The sequence below is a fragment of the Leguminivora glycinivorella genome, chromosome 8 (genome assembly GCF_023078275.1).
Source record: "Leguminivora glycinivorella isolate SPB_JAAS2020 chromosome 8, LegGlyc_1.1, whole genome shotgun sequence".
Lineage (NCBI taxonomy): Eukaryota > Metazoa > Arthropoda > Insecta > Lepidoptera > Tortricidae > Leguminivora > Leguminivora glycinivorella.
This window is the reverse complement of record NC_062978.1, coordinates 14424564-14448887: the sequence shown is the minus strand read 5'-3', so window position 1 is coordinate 14448887 and position 24324 is coordinate 14424564. Positions and strand designations below refer to the sequence as shown.

At 39.2% G+C, this 24324-nt stretch overlaps 2 protein-coding genes across 2 annotated transcripts; one reads left to right on the top strand and one right to left on the bottom strand.

Annotated features, from left to right (window-relative positions):
• Positions 1-876: 876 nt before the first annotated feature.
• LOC125228728 (protein SPT2 homolog) lies at positions 877-17635 on the bottom strand. Its single transcript, XM_048133389.1, has 10 exons — positions 17423-17635; positions 16826-17222; positions 15342-15452; positions 14743-14893; positions 13542-13675; positions 9111-9135; positions 4787-5871; positions 4102-4222; positions 3494-3582; positions 877-2686 (listed from the first exon to the last, which is right to left on the bottom strand). Exons 1-10 carry the CDS (start codon positions 17477-17479, stop codon positions 2598-2600), a joined length of 2259 nt encoding a protein of 752 aa, XP_047989346.1. The 5' UTR covers positions 17480-17635; the 3' UTR covers positions 877-2597.
• Positions 17636-18262: 627 nt separating this feature from the next.
• On the top strand, positions 18263-23800 carry LOC125229183 (60S ribosomal protein L27a). Its single transcript, XM_048133976.1, has 5 exons — positions 18263-18336; positions 18502-18565; positions 18704-18801; positions 21608-21760; positions 23618-23800. The coding sequence occupies exons 1-5, from the start codon at positions 18334-18336 to the stop codon at positions 23744-23746; spliced, it is 447 nt and encodes a 148-aa protein (XP_047989933.1). The 5' UTR covers positions 18263-18333; the 3' UTR covers positions 23747-23800.
• The last annotated feature ends 524 nt before the right edge of the window (positions 23801-24324 follow it).

Here is a 24324-nt window from a genome sequence, read left to right as displayed (position 1 = left end):
AACCAGAATGAGTAGTTAGGTCAAAAAGTGTGTCCACATGAGAGGGCATTGTTTGGGCTGGTGTCCCTCTCGCACTTACTGCCAATGTCAACATTATTCAATGACGTCATCACTGTCATACATTGGGAATACCAGTCAATTTTCAAAGTTACTACCAAATCTACTAATACCCAATTGAAGGTATTTTTAATTACACAAATCATTGATTTATTGCCATCAAAATAATTACATTATAATTATTTGCCAATTCTGTAAATATATCGAAACCCTAGTTTGAATATAACCCTAAAATAATATAAGAAGTTATAAATTCAGGTAATATACAGATAAAAATACTACTACTATGGTAACCTCATTATCACTGGCCACACGTGCGAGAGGGACACCAGCCCAAACAAAGCCCTCTCATGTGGACCGTTTTCGCTAGTCTGGTACGATCACCTTTCTGTCTTAGTGATAAGGTTTAATTTATTATGGCAAAAAATATGATGCCGCTGTCCCCTGTAAAGGTCTTTGATTTGCACACGACCCACACGACGTCGCATCCAAGATATTTTTTTTTTTGTCGGGCTGTACCTATAGCTCAATAGTTTCAGTTACAAAAAACAAATAAATAAAGGTAAAAACAACTCAAAATAATGTTAATTAATCGCTTTTAATTTTAACCCGTAACTTTAAATATGTGTACAAAACGCAAGAATTTTACGTGTTCTATCAAAGAATCATTCGCTTCGTTCAGGATTCATTATACGCCCTCGCCGTAAATATGTAATGTTGCTCCTTTGTGACATCACAATCTACTAGTGAGGCCTAAATTGCATTGTAACTATCAACATATGTACACTTGGGAAAAGGATAAAACTGAAACACTTTAGGTAACTTGCTGAATATATAGAAATTTAATAATATATTTTTTTCTCTTTTTTCTCACTTGTCATGAAGCTATACAACTGTACAAGTTTTACAATTTACTATACTTAATTAGACAACAGTTAAGACTTAATAAAATACATTTGGAAATAAAGAGCTGTTGTGGTTGCGAGATCCTAGGAGAGTGAGTACACAGGGTCTAAATCCATGATACTACGAAGAAAGCCTAAGTGTGGTATTCCACTTGGCTAAGATCTTTGTCAAAATAGACACAATGGACAAGTACAATATCAGACGTATCAAAGAAGGATAAAATTGAGTCTTATGAGACTTACGAGCTTGAATAAGAACGTAGGTTAAACAAATTTTGTTATACAATTTACCTACGTGCACTGGAACCCTCGCACGTGCGGTTAAACATCAACTTTGTCCCCGTTTAAAACAAATACCTATTGTATTTTTGGGATGTATATGTGTGTATGTGAATGTGCATCGATATTACATATCATATTAGATAAATGAAACTTTTTTCAACACAAATAGCCTCTCCTTTAATTTCAAACAGATTATGATATGAATCGAAAAGTTCAAATACTGGGAACACATATAATTTTAAAAAAGTAACTGGAATCGAGATTGTTAAGTAACCCTTTTTACTGAGCTGTTTGTGTTAAACATGACCAGAAAATCAATTCATAGTGTTAAAAAAGTGTTGATTATTTCAGCATAGTTCACTTAGGCTGCGTAACGTTATCACACGCACGCCAGCTTTTTACAATGCTAATAAATACAACCACAACTAAACTTAAGTAAACTAAAACCATTGATTTAATTTATTCGCCATATTCATATTGTACAAAATGTACTAACTACATCTAAATAATGCATATTATATGTATATTTTAATTATTCACACTCGTGTCATACAGGATTACAGACACAAAAAAAAAATTGTCCGCAATTTGTTGTGATTTTATAGGTAACAAAAACATAATATTACAAAACAATAAATTGTGAAAATACTTATTAGTATTATTTATGTTCGTATTCCTACCCCAAAGATTGCCACAATGACCTGTCCTGCGCCACCCGCATCCAGCGGACTCCTGCGACCTTTGGGGGAGGCCTATGTCCAGCAGTGGACGTCTTTCGACTGATATGATGATGATGATGATGTATTCCTACCCCACCCTGAACCGGCTTTTTCACACTATATAATATGTTAAACATATGCTGTGTACAAATTAGAGTTGAGGCTTCCATATCTCCTACTGCTGTACTTCATAATAAGATGATAAGAAAAAAGCAGAATATGGAAGTGCTGTGTCAACATCAGAGAACCAATGGAAACAGGGACTTTTTGTTCGTAAGGGCACCCTCTAGCCTAGCGGGACGACAAGATTTCTGATGGCTTTGTTTGATTGTTGTTTGGCACAATAATTTAGTTTGACATCACGTATTATTTAAATACGACAAAAATATATTTGTTCAATTATTAATTTAAATTAAAACGAACCGAAAGAATTCAAAGCGACGAGACGCGACTCGGAAACTCTTACATGTCAATAGAAAAAGGGGCCAAATTAAAATATTTTCTGCAAACTGGTGTGCAAGACCTAATATTAATAATAATAGTTCTATTGTGTTCATATATTATTTAGTTCAAAATTGTTGTTGAAGCGGGGCGGGTGTGTCCTGTGGCGCGGCGAGGGGGAGGGGGAGGGGGGTCAGTCGTCGCTGATGCGGCGTTTCTTCTTGGCGGCTTTCTTCTTCTCCATCGCCTCCATGCGCATGTCCTCGAGGTCCTCCATTATGCCTGGAGACATGGTCATTGGTCATCATTAAAATGTGACGTAGAGCGATTGATTTTAAATAGCAGTACAAGAGTCGGTAAAAATCTGAACAAATTAATAATTGTACCAAAAAATTATATCCAATATAGTTCTGACACAGAATACGTAATAGTACTACATACAGAAGGTTCTCTCACAAAATCCCTGTTCAGGTATACCAAAAGCCGATTGGACAGAGCTCAAAGTTCGAAAGGCATGGCTAATTGGCTACCGCTAGGAGTCAGCAGCAACCGAATAGTTACCAGTACCGTTACACATCATTAGCTGAGTCCACACATATCAAGGTGTACCTCGATATGTGTGTCTCGAGGTGTACTCGCGATGTATCGCGAGGCAATATGCTCTCGCGGCAATTGTTCAACGTAGATGTGCCTGGGCCTCGTAGTGTGGACCCAGATAATATTTAGTAGTTGGTAGCACTAGTCTACTTTTCTAGTAGTTTCAGGGTCCACTCCACTCAATAGGCTACTTTCCTACTGGTCAAATCAGCTCCTTTTTAAGAACTGTCAAAACGATTTGCTAATATAGAATTACTATGAAATACTGAGGAGTGACGTCACGGTCAAATCATTTACTTTATATCTTTCTCTTTGACTTATTAAATAGAAATGATGTTTAAACACAACTACTGTCCATATTTTTCTTCTAATCATGTGGTGCTTTATTTCGTGCACTGCATAAAATATTTTATTTTAAGTATAAGAAACTAGGCTATATTCGCTCGCGACAGACCAATAGGCCGCGGTCGATCTACCGGGAATGTGACTCACCGATCTTTTTGCTGATGTATTCCTCGCGCTGCTGGCGCGCGAAGCTGGACTCCATCATCGGGTCGTCGTCGTCGTCCATGTCCCGATACCTACACAACATTACAATAAAGGCGCATTTAGACGCGTCAATTCGCGTGCGATTTAGCTACATTGCGGATTATTGAGGTTACAAACATACATGTACAGATGTAGTGCGAAAAGATTTGCTTTCGAATTGTTACGGAAACGTACGAACGTGTCATGCTATTTCAGTCAGTCTCAGTACAAGATGTACTGACATTGACTGAACTAGCATGACAAATACGAACGTTTCCGAAGGAAACCCTTTTCGCACTACATCTGTACACTTAACAATACCTATTAGTTCGTCAACCAATTAGAAATCTAGGCCACTGTAGAACTATGTCATAGTAACGTTATTAAATCAAATTGTAAGAAATATCTTACTGATTGCCATTTTGACATGGTTGTAGAGTGGCCTAGGGTTCCAATTGGTGGACTGTACCACGATGTAATCAAACCCCTTGGCGAGTCTTCTCAAATGTGCTAAATAAATGTAGACATTTAAAAATAATAAATAGTTAGTAATAAGTATTCCTGCAACCAACTTGGACTTGTCGTATCCGAAGATCTCCTTAATGTGCGTGGAGTAGTCGAGGTTCTCGTCGCCGTCGTCGATGAAGTCATCCATCTCAGAGTCGTACTCCGACTCCGAATCGATGGCGCGCCCTGCACAAACACGCAGACATTCATTTATTTAAAACTTTGGGAAATAAACAGGCCAGTTATACGACTTACACGATACAGGCTCAGCCTAGTGTGGGAGTCACTGACACTGTTAATGTTATTTGGTTTCTTTTTGGTAAATAAATATTTTAACTTTTTTTACTTTTTATATCAGACTAGCTTTTGACCGCGGCTTCGAGGCGTTAGAAAGAGACAAAAAGTTGCCTATGTCACTCTCCATCGCTTCAACTATCTTCACTTAAAAAAATCACGTCATGTCGTCGCTCCGTTTTGCCGTGAAAGACGGAAAAACAAACAGACACACACACTTTCCCATTTATAATTATTAGTATGGATTATACATTAGCTGGGTGCAAATTATACATATACTGACCGAGCAGCCTCACGAGGCGATTGCCTAGCCCGGAAAACGTCCATGCTCGTACGCGCATGTTTGCCTCACGCCTCGCCCGAGCCGTTTGCTCGGCAAGATGGCGGCCCTCAGTCAGCTGTTCAAAATAACGAAATGTTATCGCTAGTATTCCATTCTCTATTTAAGATACTTACGTTTCTGTTTCTTCCTCATTTCTTCCAGCTTCCTCTTCGCGTCGAGGCGAGCGTCGGGCCGCTTGGCGAGCTTGTCCTTGCCGAGCGAGCTCACGTGCTTGTCGAAGTCGAACGAGTTGGAGATCTGGGGCTTACTCGCCGCCGCCGCCTTGCCGACCCCCCTGTCGTCCGGCCTCCTCGCGGGCTTACTCTCCGGTAGCCGCTTGCCGTTCTCTTCCTTCTGCTTGGCTATAGCTCTATCTCTCTCGGTCATCCTCGCATCATCTCTGCTCTTCTGCGGCAATTTGCTTTGCGAACTGTGCCCGTTCATATACTTGCTCTCGCCGTTTCTGTTAGGTATAGTGAATTTCTTGTCGTTCGAGTTTTTATCTATCCTGTAGGTATTCTGGCTTTTTAAATCTATACTCTTCTTGACTTCCTGCCGGGAGTTTTGGTCCTTGGAGCCTAATTTACTTCTGTCTACGTCTTTGCTAGGTTTGTCGTACGGTTTACTAGATTCTAATTTCATCTTTGTTTTTTCTAATCTGTCCCTATCTCTATTTAGTCTTTCCATTTCCCTGTCTATCCTTTCTCGTTCCGCCTTCAATCTGTCCAGCCTTTCCCGGTCTAGTCGCTCCTTTTCTCTATCCATCTTGTCTCTGTCTTGTCGCTCCCTTTCTCTATCCATCTTGTCTCTGTCTTGTCGCTCCCTTTCTCTATCCATCTTGTCTCTGTCTTGTCGCTCCCTTTCTCTATCCATCTTGTCTCTGTCTTGTCGCTCCCTTTCTCTATACATCTTGTCTCTGTCTTGTCGCTCCCTTTCTCTATCCATCTTGTCTCTGTCTTGTCGCTCCCTTTCTCTGTCCAACCTGTCCCTGTTTTGCCTCACCCTCTCTTTTTCTCTCTGCAGCTTGTCTGCCCTGTCCCGGTCACTGGATGGTTTGTCTTTGCTCCGCTCGTATGTTTTAGAGCTGTCATTTTTGTGAGAACTAGTGCTGGAACTAGAGGACTGGTTAGCAGATGATTTCTCGCCGATTTTAGGAATTCGTCCAAATCCGCTAGACTCCGGTTTCTTTTCTCTTTCAGCAGGCCTGTCCCTTTCTTCTCTTTGAGCTAAAATTAAAATAAAACTCCTTAATAAAATGTTCATGTTCATAATATATTAAGTAGTAATCAAAGAGGATCGAGTATTATAGAGAGTTAACTGTCAATGTAAAATGTGTAATCCTAATCACAGTACATATACTACATAGACTGCCATCTCTTGACACAGGCTCAAAACTTTTGCATCTTAGTTTTGACAATTTGGCCCATATTCATAGCATGATATGTGTTAAAATGTCAAATATTAATAGTAGCGCCATCTAGCCGAGCGTACCCCAAAGGTGTAACGCCATCTAGGCCACCGTGCCTTTTTCTGTATGGTACTGAGGTACGTTTTTTTTCTTAGACTTTATCTGTCTATCTATACGGAGTACATAATGTCTTTGGTACATTTTTGGCCGGAACGCGTACGCATAAAGCAGGGAAGCCACCCTTCCATCATTGATACAAGAGTTTTCAGCAAAATTATTGCGGAAGCAACTTAGTTAAAAAATTGTTATACAACACACTTAAAATGTATGATAGTACATTTTGCAATATGGGACATAGAATTGTTAAAAGTACAGGCACACTCACGTTTAGAGATGGGCCGTTCTCGAGAACATTCGTGAACGGGAGAATATAGCGAGAACATTCTCGGGAACTTTCTCCGCAACGAGAATATCCGAGAAAGTACATACATTTTGCACATATTTTGATATTTGTTTATTTGTATTTCTTCTTATATGGCTTTAAAATATATTGACACACATTTCAAAGGGAACAACATATTCTAAGGGTAAAATTTTCTACTATCTTGGGAAATTTCCAAGCATGTTCTTGAGAACGTTCTCAAGAGACGGTTCTCGAGAACTTGCTCGCATATTCTTTCATCCGTTTTATTTAGAATGCACATTGACTAAGTACATTTTGTGACTTTTCTTGCATAAATGATTATCGCCTATATATAGTATTATTTGTTGCAGTAAAGTAACTTTGTCTTGAAGTAATAGTCTGAGCGTTACCATATCAAATTCCGCTTGTCTACGAGAATATTCCCGGGAACATTCTCCCCTACTTTTTATAACTATACTATACGATAACAAGGTGGGGGAAGGTGTTTTATACTAATAAAATAACTTTCAATATACATATTTTTTAATAATTTAATCATCAAAAAGTACAGAAGGTATACAAAACAATCAAAGTTAGTATTCAAAAAATCAACAATAAAATAAAAAGTGAATAAACACAGGAAAATACAATTATATAACACAAAAATCAACTCATCATTCCCTTGCCCTTTTCCCATTATTTGGGGTCGGCGCAGCAGATCATCTTCCTCCATTTCTCTCTATCAGCCGTCATTTCCATACTAATACCTTTCACTCTCATATCGTTGTTCACACATTCCATCCATCTTTTCTTAGGCCTTCCACTACCATTGTATCCATCCACTTTCATATTTACCACTCGTTTTATAACATTGCTTTCATCCCTCCGCATTACATGCCCATACCATGCTAATCTACTTCCTCTCAATTTCTCTGTCACTGGCGCTACTTTCAGGCTTCCTCTTATAAATAAAATAAATAAATAAATAAATAAATATTATAGGACATTCTTACACAGATTGACTGAGGCCCACGGTAAGCTCAAGAAGGCTTGTGCTGTGGGTACTCAGACACTTATATACTCATTCCGAATCCTATCCAGTCTTGTCACACCACACATCCATCGCAACATTCTCATTTCATTCACATGCAGTCTTCTCTCATCATTCGTCTTGGTGGCCCAGCACTCACTTCCATACAGGACGACAGGTCGGATAACTGATTTATAAATTTTCCCCTTCAGCCTGAGAGGCATTCGGGGATCACAGGTTGTGCCTGTAACCTGTCGCCATTTCATCCATCCTGCATTAATCCTGTGCTGAACTGCTCTGTCGATCTCGCCATCTCCCTGAATGAGGGAACCCAGGTACTTGAAATCCGAGCAGGTAGGCAATATTTCGCCATTTAGTGTCATGGCAACAGGGGCGGAAAGACCGCCGAAGTCACAGTAAAGATACTCTGTTTTGGATCTACTGATCTTCAAGCCAACATTTTCCAGCCTCTGTTGCCACTTCGCTAACCTGCCTTGTACCTCGAGTCCCTCTTCTCCGACAAGCACGATGTCGTCGGCAAAGAGCATGCACCAGGGTGCCTCTTCCTGCATGTCCGACGTCAGAGCATCCATTATAAGCACGAAGAGGTATGGGCTCAATGCCGAGCCCTGGTGCAAACCCACAGCCACACCGATGCTGTCAGTAGTTCCAGCAGCGGATCGAACACGCGTACAAGACGATCTGTACATAGCACGGATTAGCTCTACATACTTCCCAGGCATACCTTTCTCTTTCAAGGCCCACCACAAAACCTCACGGGGAACCCGATCGTAAGCCTTTTCCAGGTCGACAAAAACCATGTGCAGATTTTTATGTGCGCGCCTGTACTTTTCGCACAGTTGGCGTAAGGCGAAAATGGCATCTGTCGTACCTCGACCGGGCATAAATCCGAATTGATTTTGCGTTATTTCACACTCTTCTCTCATTCTTCTCTCTATTATCCTCTCCCAGACCTTCATGGTATGTGACATGAGCTTTATTCCTCGATAATTATTGCAATTTTGGACGTCTCCTTTGTTTTTAAATATTGGTACCAGCGTACTACTGCACCACTCGTCAGGTATGCGTTCCTCATGCAACAACTTACCGAAGAATACACTCAGCCATTTCCATCCATCCGCACTCAACAACTTCCATACTACAACTGGTATTCCATCCGGGCCCACGGCTTTTCCATTCTTCATATTTCTTACAGCCATTTTCACTTCTTCCACACTAATCTCCCTAACAAGGCCCAGATTCAATGGTGGATTTTCAAGCACACCATTCCATTCATTTTCTTCATTCATCAACTTTTCAAAATATTTCTTCCATCGTTCTTTTATGCTTTCATCATCAGTCAGAATCTTCCCAGAATCATCTTTTATACATTTAACATGCGAAATATCTCTTCCATTCCTTTCTCGAGCCCTTGCAATTTGGTAAAGTCGTTTCTGACCTTCAGGTCTTTCCAAAGACCGGTACAGATTGTCCTGCGCCTCCGCCCTACAAATTGCAACTGTCCTCTTGGCTCTTTTCTTACACTCTTTATACACCTCTTTCTTACTTTCTTTTAATGTTTCATTCTCATCCTCAACCATCTGCCATTCTTTAAACGCCTTTTTCTTTTCTCTTAACACTTCTTGAACACTTTCATTCCACCACCATACTTCTTTATCTATCATACGCTTCCCTTTTGTTTCCCCAAATACATTCTTTGCCACACTTCTAATATAGCCAGCCATTACTAACCAACATTCATTCGCACTCATTCCTTCCATTTCACCCATCTCTAACATTTTGGTCACTACTTGCTCCCTAAATTCACTAGCATACTCATTCTTTTGCAATAGATGCCACTTTATTTTGGGCGGGGGACAAACCTTGTTCTTGTTGGGGCGAACAGCAATACTAACGTCAGCTAGCAGAATTCGGTGCTGGGACACCAAATCTTCGCCTGGCAGCACTTTGCAGTTTTTGACACAGTTGATTCTGTTCCGTCTTATCAGGAAATAATCAATCTGTGTAGCGTGGTTACCACTTTTATAAGTGATAAGATGTTGGTCACGTTTTTGGAACCACGTGTTTAGTACAGCCAGATCAAATGCAACTGCCGCTTGTAGAAGGGTTTCCCCCTCGCTGTTCCGCATTCCATACCCCCACCCACCGTGTACTCTTTCGTACCCATCATTCACTCTTCCTACATGTCCATTAAAATCACCACCAATATAAATCTCTTCACTATCTGGTATTCCCATTATCATACTATCAAATTCCTCCCAAAACCTCTCTTTCACACTCTCATCACAACCTGCCTGCGGAGCATACACACTCACAATATTCACAGGCTTATTCTCAATCATCAATTTTACAACAATCATTCTATCATTTATTCTATTCACTTCCGTCACTCGTTCTTTCATTTCACAATCCAGCACAATTCCCACCCCATTCCGCTTTCCGTCACTGCCACAATAGTAAAACTTATATCCCTCACCAATCTCTCTTGCTCTATTTCCCTTCCATTTCGTTTCTTGCAGACACGCTACATTCACTCCTCGCCTTTTCAAAACGTCCACTAACTCTCTCGCTCTTCCAGTCATCGTACCTAAGTTCCAACTAGCAAACCTCACTCTGACATGCCTCTCTCTCCGGGCTAGCTTCTTACGTCGCATCCGCACCGTTAAATGCGACAACCCTAGTCCACTTCCCACAGGAGCCGGGTGCTGCCCCTGCGCGTCGCCTGCGGGGTACGCCCTAGCCCTGTCGCTCATATCATTAAGTCCGATAGTCATACTGCAAAAGGTTTTGGCATTTAGTTTTTACAACCGGCCGCCCGCCTGACGTCAACCCTCCTTGTAGTGTTGAGTTCCTCACTCATGAGGCACCTCATTTGTACCACTCATATTGGTGATTTGTCGCAGCACTTCACACGGAAAAAATGTATTACATCACACCTCAACTCACCTCACCTCATTTTACTCATAACCTCGCGCGCAAGTCTCGCAACACAAACACCTCATGCCACACAAATCATTCACAAACTTCAAATCATTCAAAAACTCATCTGTCACACGAGCGCCTCGCGGTCCTCAAACTCCCTCGCGAGAGTCGACACTTCAAAATGAAGCGGCTCATCGTCTATGTCACCGAACTACAAACTTTATTGCCGAGACAAAAGGTCCACCGATACATTTGTACCGGAAATCGCTTTGTACCGGAAGGCCTCACCGCGACAATGTCACATCACATTACCAACATTACTTCTAAAATCCTTTCAAAGTGAAACAGTTAGTTAGGTTTACCGTAAGAGTGAATGAGACAGACACGAGCTGCTTCAAATTTGCCTCGACAAAATACGTTACACGTGACTCGAAATAAAACAGTCTTAAGCGCCGCAAGCTTTCATACATATTACGTCGTTGTGATCCAAGCATCTCTTCAAATTGGCGCGCAAATTCCGCAACGCTCTCATTCGATAGTTTCGATGCTATTACTTGAGCTACCGACTTGACCAGTTTAACGTGACCTATCGGACCAACAGATTTGTATGACTGTTGTCATTTGTAATAAGGGAGCTCTCTTATACTGGTCGTGACATATTTATTTTCGAAGCGTTTTGAATACCAAGGACGAGTAACTCAAAATGTGCATTTATGAAGTTCGCTTGACAACAGTACAGGATTAATGACCGAAATATTATTTAAAATTATTTTATGTACTTTTATTTAGATTCGTATGTAGGTATTATAGGTGTAGTTGTTATATATTTAAATGCCACAGATATGAACTTTGTACGAACGAAGAGTTAGCGTCTCACAAAATTTGAATTTCGCACCTTTTTATTAGTGACAAATATTTATTTTATTTTTGCAGTTTTTACTTATTTCTATATATCAGTTAAATTTTCGTTGGTTGTTTCGTCTAAGTTAAAAGTTTGAAAATATTTTTAGGTGGATAATATTTAACATCATATCGCATTGCAGCATGTTCAACGGATAAAGAAGAGACATTTCTATTTTGTTTTTACGTTATAGTTATAGCCTTCCTTAAGACAACAATATGGGCTAATATTATCCACAAAAAAATGTATATCCATTTATTACACGGAGTATATATTATATGCAGTTAATAACATGTTTATTAATATGTACACATTTTGACAACATTATCAAATAATAAACGTGAGTCGTGAAACGAAACGCATTTCATAGACAGTTGAAGTTGTCAGTTGTGTTACTTGTGTTGTGACAGTTGTTTGTTGTTTCCAAAGTTCAATGGCTATGGCTAATTTATTTGTGTCATACAGTGATATTACTAATAAATACACCAAAATATAATAATGGTGACATTTTATACATGATTTAATATGCTTGTGGCTCTGCCTTAGTGTCTTTTACGTGCAAAAATATAGCAAAAGTATGAACGGCGTCGAGAATGTTGGTGTTCATTTAATTTACTATATATTGCTGTTAGAATATCCACAGCGGTAAGTTGGTTATTTTTACGTAAAAGTGGTATGTAATTAGAAAACAATATGAACTCACGTTTGTTAAAAACATGCAGTTTTTAAGGTTACAGTTTCAATTGAAATATATTATTATTAAACTGTAAATTATAAATGAAACCATTATAAAATGATATCAAGAATATTAACATACGATAAATAACAATAATCAACAGCTAAAATAGAACAAAAGTTTCATAGAACCATCAAGTCAATTTGCTTTTTATGTAGTTTCATATTACAGCAATTGGAATTCTTAAATAATATTTCAGTCTTCTGTTGTTCAAGTTCTCTTCTTAACATTTAGTTGCAAATAAAATTTAATAGGTATAAAGGATGTTATTACATAGTATACATACTAGAATTTGTTGCCCGATTGAGTCTATCAAATCGCCGATAGCAAAATTTTATATACCAGTACCTCACCTCATTTGAAGTAAGACATTGTAACACCTCATTTTTGAAAATGAGGTACTCATACAAACTCATTTTAATTTGATGTCCTACCCATCACTACCTCCTTGGGAATCCTTAGTTGACTTAGATGACTGTCGTTTCACACCTTTAGTCGCCTTTTACGACATCCATGGATAGGCACGGAGTGGGCTATAATGTCATATATATTTAACAAAATCAACAGTTCAAATAAATAGTACTACAATAATTTTAGCACGAAGTATAGTTTCAGCACTGTCATTGTTAACACAGTTCTCTTCTATACATTTTTCGGGACCTCCTGAGAATCCTGGGTGGTTGTTTTGGTACGTTTCTTTATCTTCCTTTTTTTCAAAATCTCGTTTAACATCGACTGGACATTTGCTACAGTTCGCACGAATCTCATCGCATTTTTGCAAGTATACATTGCATCGCAAAACAAACACACAAATTTAACACGGCCATCGTCCGTTATAGTTCTGAAATATTCAAAAACTTTACTTTTCTTCATTTTGAATATGTAACATCACTGTCGCGAAACTTCAACTACTCGGTGTATTAGCTTTGACGACACTGAGTAAACAATTAGTAAACTAATTTTTATGAGATAAATAGAGTGGGGAAATTGCTGAAGTGGGTGGTTATCCTTATCTATTCCGCAAAAACACACGTGTGGTCAAAGGGTTACATTGTTATAAAAATTTCTAAAACACCCCGATGGTGCACCTGCACCATCTACCTAGCTTTAAGCTACCTAGCTTTGCACGTGCAAGATAAGAATGTTAATTACTGTCTAAAGTGTTGTTGAAAACATGGTAAATATCTTGAACGAGTTGCACGTTGCATCAATACGATCAAAAATACATAGACTGTAACTTTAAATAGGTATTTGTTTAAGAAAAAGTGTTCTCCATGCACTTAAATAATAATGGTACCTGTTTATTTCATGAGAAAGTAGGCTATTAGTATTTTTTTTAATGTTAACAAAAAAATTGAACTTTCTCGCACTTTCTCGTCTAGGAGAACATTCCCGAGAAAGTGCGGAAATTCTCAGGAGAAGGAATTTCCGAGAGCGAGAACATTCTCCGCGGCACATCTCTACTCACGTTTCCTCGGGTTCTTCTCGGCGTCGAGGCGCTCCTGGCGGCGCTGGCGGCGCGCGAGCTCCTCCTCGTACTCGCGCCGCTGCTTCTTGGTCATCAGCCGCTCCGGCTCCGACTCCGGCTTGGCGGCCACCGGCCTGCAACAACCCACAACTCTGCTGTTGATTTTAATTTACCTAAAGCTAGATCGATTGATCTACGATTTGGTAAATATAGGCAATATATATGTTATAAGTTACCATGCGTTTGATTTCTAGAGCCTAGTTCCAAGGAAAATGTGAATTAAAAAACACTAACTGTTAAAACATGAAAATTACAAGATTGTTGTATAGTCAACCAATTGGAACCCTAGGCCACTCTACAACCATGTCAAAATGACAATCAGTAAGGGATTTCTTACAATCTTATTTATAACGTCACTATGACATAGTTCTACAGTGGCCTGTTCCAATTGGTTGACTGTACAATACATCTGTATGCAGTCTCTCTTATTGCAAGTAATTTGGCTACCTTTTTATTACCTGTCGCGTCATACATCACTTTCACACTGACTTATATAGTTGAAATGACAAATATGGTGACAGACCGGAATAGAGAGTGGAAAAGTATAATATTGTTTTTAAAATCATGTTAATGTGCTTATGACAATACCCATTTTCAGGGTTCCGTAGTCAACTAGGAACCCTTATAGTTTCGCCATGTCTGTCTGTCCGTCCGTCCGTCCGCGGATAATCTCAGTAACCGTTAGCACTAGAAAGCTGAAATTTGGTACCAATATGTACATCAATCACGCCAACAAAGTGCAAAAATAAAAAATGGAAAAAAATGTTTTATTAGGGTACCCCCCCTACACGTAAAGTGGGGCCTGATATTTTTTTTCATTTCAACCCCAACGTGTGATATATTGTTGGATAGGTATTTAAAAATGAATAAGGGTTTACTCAGATCGTTTTTTGATAATATTAATATTTTCGGAAATAATCGCTCCTAAAGGGAAAAAAAGTGTGTCCCCCCTCTAACTTTTGAACCATATGTTTAAAAATTATGAAAAAAATCACAAAAGTAGAACTTTATAAAGACTTTCTAGGAAAATTGTTTTGAACTTGATAGGTTTAGTAGTTTTTGAGAAAAGCACGGAAAACTACGGAACCCTACACTGAGCGTGGCCCGACACGCTCTTGGCCGGTTTTTTATACCTGGGCACTTCGATTGGGGCGCTTTTTTCTCCTCGGCTAGCTTTAATAGCTGGTTAAAGTCCATAGGTGGCGGTGCTGGTTTTCGGAACTTAGGCTTCTCAGGTTTATCATCTTTCCGTTTCTCGGGCTCATACTTTTGAGGAGGACTTGATTCTCTTTCTGAAAAAAAAAAGGAAAATTTGGGAAGGTAGTTATGAAAAGGAGCTAAGCAAACTGTTTTCTGACTGTAAACATGTACCAAAAAATTTTTGAGACGTTAAAATTGGCCCAAAACATGTTGCAGCAGTAGCAATATAATAACGTGAGTACAACCATAGATTCATTAATTATGTTGAAACATGTTGTGACATGTAAAGTTCCCCTGTGGCCTATTTGCTGAATAAATAATTTGATGATGAATTATCTGTATTTTGTATTTCTATTTATACCACCATTTATACACACAACAACACAACACACAAAGACAAATAGGTCATAAGTAAAACAGTATACATATGTATGAATTGTAAAAAAGCTTCAGTAAATAAAGGCAGCTTTTATTTTGTTTATACCACCATAAACATTAAACTTTAATTAACACGTCTCAATCTCTACAGAAAAAACACACCTCCATTTTCTGTCCTACGCCTTCTTTTGTGGGGGACAGGGTCATCTTCATGTGCCAGGGCATTTTTCACTCGTTCCATGGTGCCTTTCAAGTCTGTTTTTACACTCTTCTCTGAAAGAATAAAACATTATTATGTTTCTACAACATTTTTCATTTTATTGTATATAAGATTGAGTCACAATATTTAGTCCCCTGAGTAGTGTTTAGTTTTAAGTTTACAAAATAAACATATGCATTGGACTAGAAAGTAAGTACTTGCAGTTTGGCCCTTGTTGCTCAGATTTTAATGTAAAAATAACCAGTGAACTTATTCTTAAAATAATAAGGGATTGTCATACATAATAAAGACTGTATCGTTAAATATGGAGACAACTTTGAGTAGCCGTATTTATTTGCTATTATATTTTTTTCTTATAACAAGACATGGGCTTAATAAGGCACATAATAAGGTACGCATTTTGTCCTAGAAACTCGACGTAAAGCATGTGGTTTAGACAGCATTGACTTAATCCTCCCAAGTACCATTTACGATTTCGGACAAATGCTACTAGAAAATTCACAAAGTGCGTACAAGACGACACAATTGCGAAAAAAAATTGTACAGTGCGAACCTCAACGACACATGATCCACAAAGCAGAATATCTAGACATAGTCTAGCCACTGTTATTTAAAAAAAATAAAGTTCATGATCTGTGTATGGCGGCCATTTAGAGAATGTGGCATGGTGCTTACGCTAACTCCTACTTTGATGTCGAATTTAACTATCATACACTGTTTATATCGATCTGGTTTAGGCACTGTTCAAACACCATGAATGTCTATTAGACATTGGCCTATGCCTAATTTTTTTTATCTATTTCTCTCATTCTGCTTGTATCAAAAATTTACGGCAAACCGGAACGTTGCTCAAAAATGCGTTTTTTTAAATAATATAAATTCACCGCATTTATTCTGCAAGTACCCAATTGAACAACCATGAAGAGGACTCTTAAAAAATATATTTTGGCAGCATATTAACCTTTGTTTGTCGAAATCGTACAAAAAGTCTTTGAGATATTCTCAAATTAAGCCAGATTAGGGGTTGTCCGAAATGTATTTGCTAGACCTTAATGAAAGTACCATAAAGTCCCTAAAATAAAAAAAATATCAGACCTTCTTATATCAAATAGTACTTACCAATACCTTCAGATCATACTCTCGGACCATAATAATACAAAATTATGCACATGTCAACATTTAGACGAGGTTTGTTGTGTCCCTATAATTAACGATACAGTCCTTATAATAATGGTATGAGTAAATTTATTAACAAGGCAGCACTGGGGAAGGACCCATGTTATGAAACAGTGATGTTTTCCCAGTTTTCCAAAGTGAATCATGATTTTGACATATTAGCATTATCTGTCTATATAAAAAGATATGATAAATAATTTGCAGTAGTTGGTTTACTCTATAATTAATTACAACATGTAATTCAACTTACTGCCCACAGGAAATTTGGGTTCATCAGGTATCTTGCTATATTTCTGCATCAATTTTCCATAGAATGCAGCAGCCTCCTGAGATTCATATCCATAGTCGTCCTGGTCCGGCTGATCTGGGCCCTCCCTGGTGACTGCTGTGTTGTTGTGGTCCACTGCATCCTCTATTGCAGACTTGTTAGCAGACTTGATGACCTTCAGAGTCTTTTGGATCTTCCGCAAAGCCTTAGGGTCGCGCATGGCAAGCAGCTCCTCCTTCTTCTTCTGAGCTTCCAGTTGTTTCTGCCTTTCTTCTTCATCTTTCTTAGCTAAAAACTTTAATATATTCTCCGACAACTTGTCCTTTTGCCGTTGTTCTTTTTTAGGAGGGTCGAATCCCGCTTTGTAGTATGTGTTGCGCTAAAAACAAAGTACTTGAACTTATATTTATCTGTCAATGATGGTAATTAACAACAAGAAAAGTAAAAAAGCCATGATCCAAAATAGTAACCAATACGGCATTGCAGCAGCTAAACAATAATTATAACTTTACGTATTCGTACTTTATTTAAATAGGGCGCAGCAATATATGTATTCAAGAAACTGAGAAATTAACTCACAGATGACTTTTGTTGTTGATTTCGTTGAGCAGCCAGCAAAGTCTCCCGGAACTCCATTTTTGGTGATTTGTTAGAATATCATACACAAGAACGTAACTATAACAAAATCATAATAAGTTTTTATCAAATCATCTACGAATTTTAGGAAAATACGTGTCAGACTTCACTTCGACACACAACCCGAGCCATTTTCTGGAAACGTACTGAATCGAGTTACCAGCTGCGACGACTCAAATAGAAATACTTCTTTTTGACCTGGTAGCATTGCAATCATTGCATGATACCATAAGGGCCCCCACAGACGGGAGACAAAACTGTTTTGTCTCCGTCGCTCGGTCTATGGCACAAACTACTGAAGCTAGGAACACACTACGCGGACGTCCGTCGTAAATCGACCGCGGACGGGAATCTGGACAATGGAAATACACATAACCGTGCAAACTATCGGTCGACGGACGCGGACGTGGCCTTGAGCGCACGGACGTCCGATCGAAATCTGGCTCTCTGGATGTTTTGTCCGTGCACACTGATAGGTCGCGGTCGCGGTCGTTTTACGACGGACGTCCGCGTAGTGTGTTCCGAGCTTCAAAACTTCAAAGCTCCCGTCCGTGCGTCCTCCCGAGCGTCCGTGCGCTCAAGGCCACGTCCGCGTCCGTCGACCGATAGTTTGCACGGTTATGTGTATTTCCATTGTCCAGATTCCCGTCCGCGGTCGATTTACGACGGACGTCCGCGTAGTGTGTTCCTAGCTTAAATGTTAAAGTTACTGTTATAGTCTTGTCTGGCACGATAGTCTGTTACCAATATTAATATATATATTTTTATTCTGGCAACTCCAAAATTTGACATATGTCAAATCGGAACATCTTTCGTTCTTTTTCTTTTGTGAATTTGACGTTGAAGCCGAAAATATGGTTGGTGTTTATTTCAGAACGTTTTATCCAAATAAATCAATGAAATCGTGTTAAAAGTACATTCTTTTCATAGTGCATTTCGTGTATAAGCTGAATCTTTTGGTGTTGTAATTATTATTTTGGTTCTATAGTGATGTTTACCATAACCTACGATTTATTCTGCAGGCCACCTCCAAAAAGAAGACTAGGAAGTTGAGAGGACACGTGAGCCATGGCCATGGTCGTATTGGTGAGTTATTCTTCTAATTTAACAATTACTACTCGTTATTCTTTAGATATTTCACTAAGATAACCTCAAAATGCCGTTTCTTTACTAGTTTGTTTCTGGTACCCCTACGAGTAATATGTTAAAATTTCTCCATTCTAGGCAAACACCGCAAGCACCCTGGAGGTCGCGGTAATGCCGGTGGTGAGCACCACCACAGAATCAATATGGACAAGTACCACCCCGGATACTTCGGCAAGGTAAAATATTTCCTAATATCAACTAGGTAATTTGTTAATATACAGGCGAATAGTATTCTCGGCGAGGAGTATTTCTGGATTATTTTTTATGTTATACCTAACCATCAAATTACTATAAAGCGTCTAAAAAACAATAAAGCTCCCGGCATTGATGGGCTACCATCCGAGATTTGGAAGAACTGCGGTGGCACTGTCCAATCGAAAATCTACGAGCTTCTGCTAAAAATATGGGAGCTCGAGGAACAGCCACAAGAATGGAACATGGGTGTTATCTGTCCTGTCCACAAGAAAGGCTCAAAAAAGAAGTGCGCAAATTACCGAGGAATTGCTTTACTTACAACGGCGTACAAAATTCTATCCAACGTGCTGCTAAAGAGGCTGGAGCCACACGCTGAAAGAATCCTAGGGGACTATCAATGTGGTTTCCGAAGAAACCGCAGCACGACGGATCAGATCTTCTTGCTCAAGCAACTCATGCAGAAGAAATGGGAGTACGCACAAAGCATGCACTCATTGTTTGTGGACTTCACAAAGGCCTACGACAGTATCGATAGAGGTACTCTATACTCCATTCTGATCAACTTTAACATCCCCAAAAAACTGGTAGCCATAATCACCGCTGCAACCAGGGAAAGCAGAATGCGAGTTAGAGTAGGGAATGAACTGTCGGAAGAGTTCACGGTTATGACCGGCCTAAAGCAAGGGGATGCCCTATCACCTGTGCTCTTCAATCTAGCCCTAGAACATGTTGTTCGGAAGGTTCTGACTTTGAATATTGGGGTAGAGCTGAACGGTAAGCACAAGGTGGTAGGGTACGCAGATGACCTAGCTTTATTAGGGGAAAGCCGTGAACAAGTAGCGGAGGCAGCCTGTGTCCTGGAACAAGAGGCGTCTAGATTAGGTCTCAGGATCAACCAGGAAAAGACAGAATACCTACACATGAAACGCTACAAGAACACACGCATCCGGCGAGATAGTCTTCATGTAGGAGGTACCGTCTATCATAGAGTCGACAAGTTTCGGTACCTTGGATGCACTGTAACTGACACTAACACCAGAGAGGAGGAAATCCAAATACGTATCCAAAACTCCTTGCGGTGTAGTGCAGCCCTTCATAAAGTATTAGTGTCCAGGCTTCTCAGCAAACATACCAAGCTACGGATATATAATTTTAGCAATTTATATTTTTACATTTTTTTTTTGTACAACGATCTGTTAGTGACCTGGGTTCTAGCAGAATTACCAGTTGCTTCGCCCGAAAGAGTGGAGCATATAACTGAGCCAGGACCCTTTTGTTTTTGCTGCAACGCACACAGCAAACCCACCCATATTTTAATCTATGCTATTGTTGTTTTTTCTGTAGTGTTAGTACTTTTTAGTGTTTATTGTTGTTTTAATTGTTTAACTTTGGTGTGTATTGTAGCAAACAAATAAATGATTATCTTATCTTATCTTATATAAAACCGTCATACGGCCTATCCTTATGTATGGCTGTGAGGCCTGGTCACTAACACTGAAAGAAGAAAGTCAGCTCCTGGTAGCGGAGAGAAAGATTTTTCGCAAGATCCTGGGACCTATTCAGAGAGACGATGGCACCTGGAGGGTCCGGAAAAATGCTGAGATCGAGGAGTTAGTGGCCGAACCCAATATCATCGGCGAAACGAAAGCCCACAGACTTCGCTGGTTCGGTCACTTACTCAGAATGGGAGACGATCGGGCTGTCAAGAGAGCGTTCTTGGGTCGACCGGCTGGTGGCCGCCCGGCGGGTCGACCCAGGTACCGCTGGGAGGACAGTGTGGTGGAGGATCTGCGTCGGCTTCAAGTCAGAGACTGGCAAGAGGCTGCGCAGGATCGGGACAGGTGGCGATCTCTCGTTTCGGAGGCCAAGATTCACTTTGGATCATTGAGCCACAATAGTTAGATAAAGATAAAAAAAGATAAAGATAAAAATCATTTATTGTATAAACCATTCTACATATGGCGCCTTAACCTACGTTACAAGAACAACTTACTCTCTAAACATTTAAGGTACTAGATACTGATTACACCTAAAACCAGTTACACAAAGATAAACGCAAAAATAGATGGTGCATCAGTAGAACAAAAAAAAAATAAACAGGGATTGTGGAAGAAACATTGGCGCCTGTGTAGTGGCAACAAAAGGACGCCACTCAGCATATGCTATGATATGAGTACCACAGCGCTGGTCTTCCGTAGCGCCCCGGGTTGAGGGGTAGCGTAGTTAGTTAGTTTCTAACCATCAAATTTGCATGTTAATATTGTTAACGGAAGTAGCTTTTGTGAATTGTTGGTTTTGTCTTCTGTGTTCAACCTATTTAAGCTATGATAATTTTAGGGGGTACACAAGCAACTTCATTTTTTATTTGCATATATTTTATGTAAATCTAAGAAGTAAGAACTCACACAATTAATGTATAAAGATCCTCCTACACCTCTATGTCCTCTATCAAGCAGGGATCAGAACTAGTATATTTTGAAAAATGTAAAATATCAAGTACAGTCAACCAATAGGAACCCACTGTAGAACTATGTCCAATTGGTTGACTGTACCTAATAATTATTGTATTGTTATGCAGTTATATTGACATTGAAGCAATTGGACCATCATTCTAGTATTTTGGGTTCATTATTTTGTAATTGAAAAGTCTTAGTAGGAAAAATTAATTTAAAAATATTGATTATAATAAACTCTGCATAATTAAATGTCTGTGTGGTTTTATAAAAACACTTAAAATAAAATAATCTTGGCTTGTGGTTGTTCTAAAAAACTTATTTCTATTTCCAGTTGGGCATGAGAAACTACCATCTTAGACGGAACAAGATCTTCTGCCCTGTCCTTAACCTGGACAAGCTGTGGACCCTGGTGTCAGAGCAGTCACGACTAAAGTACGCCAATGCCACTGACGGCAAAGTGCCCGTCATCAACATTGTCAAAGCTGTAAGTACATCAAGAATATTTTATATTTGGGCGAGGTTTGATGATGGCTTTACTGCTAAAACTGGATGTTTACATTCAGATGGCAAATGGGGCTATAGCCATAACCAGGACTTGTTAAATTGGACATCCTTTTGCAAACTTCTGTTACCTTACCAACCCTCCAATCAAACTTTTGTTTAAACAAAGTAAACAGGCTGTTTGATAAAATATAATTCATCAATAATATCATAAAACTGCTATATTTGAGTTGTTTACAGATTAAAGTTCAATTATTTCTACAAGTTAATTGATTATTAATCAATTAATAATTATATAATATATATATAATAATAATAATATTGCTTATCAAGCAGATATGAAATTTGGAGTGTAAAGGAGTATAAATTTCCTTTGTTTTAACCCCCGACGCAAAAACAACGGGGTGTTATAAGTTTGACGTGTCTGTCTGTCTGTGGCATCGTAGCTCCCGAACGGATGAACCGATTTAGATTTGTTTTTTTTTGTCTGAAAGCTGAGTTAGTCGGGAGTGTTCTTAGCCATGTTTCATGAAGATCGTTTCATTATGCTGCAGTCGAGGGTTTTTTTTTCAAAATTTTAATTTTGTGGTTAGATTATCATGATATTTCTTATTCCTAGCCTGTCAATAATAATGCCTGTAATAAATAACATAACTGATACATTAAGTTAAGGCTTGCAGGGGTGTACACTGCATACAAGTGGCATGGAAATTAGTGTGACTCTTCATATTAATCATATAATTTTATGGCACTTCTAAATTAAGAAAGGCAAATACTAAACAAACAATAACAAGACTGTTTTGGGTGTTGGTTTTTTGTACAAAAATAGCTTAGTTCAACAAATTGGTATGTTAGCTAAATGTGAGGAGCAGCTATAAATCGTGACTGCCCTCACTGTTGCGTCGTGTATGCCTTGCGTTCAGATGACACGCGCGTTAGCATGTGTATGGCCTGAGTATAAACTTATTTAAGGTGCATTAGGGTAATTCCCAATGACCTAAATGCTCCGATAATTCCGAAAGGAGAATCTTGATATGATGGATATAATGGTGATTTTTGTGCGACTTTCGTAATTAGACGACTTTCAGAATTACGCTATATGCAGCTTAGTTGTTAACGGGCGTTGAACATCTGTGATCTGAACTTACCCTAAATTAGCTATGATGTATGTTATGGAATGCTGAGTTTATACCACAGACCAACCCCTATAGACATCCATTACAAGACGACTCGCGGTCGCCAGCCTTCCTAGTATTTGCACTGATATAAGCGCAGGCGCTCGCCGTGCCCGATCAGTAGCGACCAAGTAACAGACCCGAAAGCAGCGCGTGTTTTTCGCAGTAAAAAAATTGAAAAAGGGTATTTTGATGTCTTAAAGATGTCCACCTGTAGTGTGAAATGGTGTGGAAAGGTAACAAGAAGCTCAAATTTAAAAACAGACGTCATTACATTCCACATAAAAGTCATATTTATAATTTATTCAGAGCCGGCATAGGTCAACTTACATTGGCCACTTACGCGTCAGTAAAGGGACAGTCCCTTTCATCTGGCGCGACTGCCCGCCGTCCTTGAAACGGCCAATCACAACGCGCTTAACACATTCCCCGCCCGCTCCTCGCACCCCTGGCACTGGTGACTCGTATCGCGAACAAAATATACAAGACTGCTACTCTATAGGAGGTTCTCTGTGGTTTATACATACAACATACTCTTGCACATTTTACTCTGGATACAGGCATCGCAACTTTGCTAGGGTTTGTCAGTGACCCTATCTCTATATCCACATGCAGGCAGCTTTTATTCAATGAAGTAACTAACATTTTCAATTTTTTTGTCACAGGGTTACTACAAGCTCCTCGGCAAAGGCAAGCTCCCCAAGCAGCCCGTGATCGTCAAGGCTAAGTTCTTCTCGAAAACGGCAGAAAAGAAGATCAAGGAGGTTGGAGGCGCTTGCGTCTTGTCGGCGTAATTTAAGTATACAATAAAATTCCATAAAAAACGAATTTGTTTTTATTATTCAAGAACGTGTCGAGCACAAGCGACTGACTTCTCTTTCCAATTAGTTACCTGTCTTGTACTAGCCGATTTGGAATAGTTGAAACCTCTGTATTTTGAACTGTTCTGGAACTTACTGAATTGTATTCTGAGGTACAGTCATCAGTAATAGCACCGATCAAAACAAATGCATTAAAACTTAGAAAAGTATCTGCCACTTTCGAAAACTGATTGAATAATCCTATTTTGTTGTTTGTGTTGGCTTACTCGTAATAAAGATACAAGTAAATTTCCTATGGCAGGAGACGCAGACCTTTGACTAGAGAGTTTGACGCAATTTTTCTTCATATCTCAAGTTCCAAACGGTCGAGCGTGAAGACAGTCAACTTTTAGGATAGCTAAACATTACATCAGAGGTCCGGAAAAGGAGGATTTCCGGCCAAGTGGGTTTACAAGGCCGAGAATCCGTTTTCACGCCGAGGCATATTAATTAATGTTTTTCTAAACATGCAATGAAATAAAATAATGCTCTAAAGAAATTAACCAACCATT

What these genes read in the sequence shown, in the direction of transcription:
- LOC125228728 (XM_048133389.1), bottom strand. Translation starts at nt 17,479, where the DNA reads ATGGAGTTCCGGGAGACTTTGCTGGCTGCTCAACGAAATCAACAACAA. An exon ending in ACCCAAATTTCCTGTGGGCA is followed by an intron (nt 15,453 to 16,825) that starts GTAAGTTGAATT and finishes TTATTCTTTCAG; the next exon opens with AGAAGAGTGTAAAAACAGAC. An exon ending in AATGAGGAAGAAACAGAAAC is followed by an intron (nt 4,223 to 4,786) that starts GTAAGTATCTTA and finishes GTGTTTGTGCAG; the next exon opens with GGCGCGCCATCGATTCGGAG.
- LOC125229183 (XM_048133976.1), top strand. An exon ending in ACCCCGGATACTTCGGCAAG is followed by an intron (nt 18,802 to 21,607) that starts GTAAAATATTTC and finishes TTCTATTTCCAG; the next exon opens with TTGGGCATGAGAAACTACCA. An exon ending in TCATCAACATTGTCAAAGCT is followed by an intron (nt 21,761 to 23,617) that starts GTAAGTACATCA and finishes TTTTTGTCACAG; the next exon opens with GGTTACTACAAGCTCCTCGG.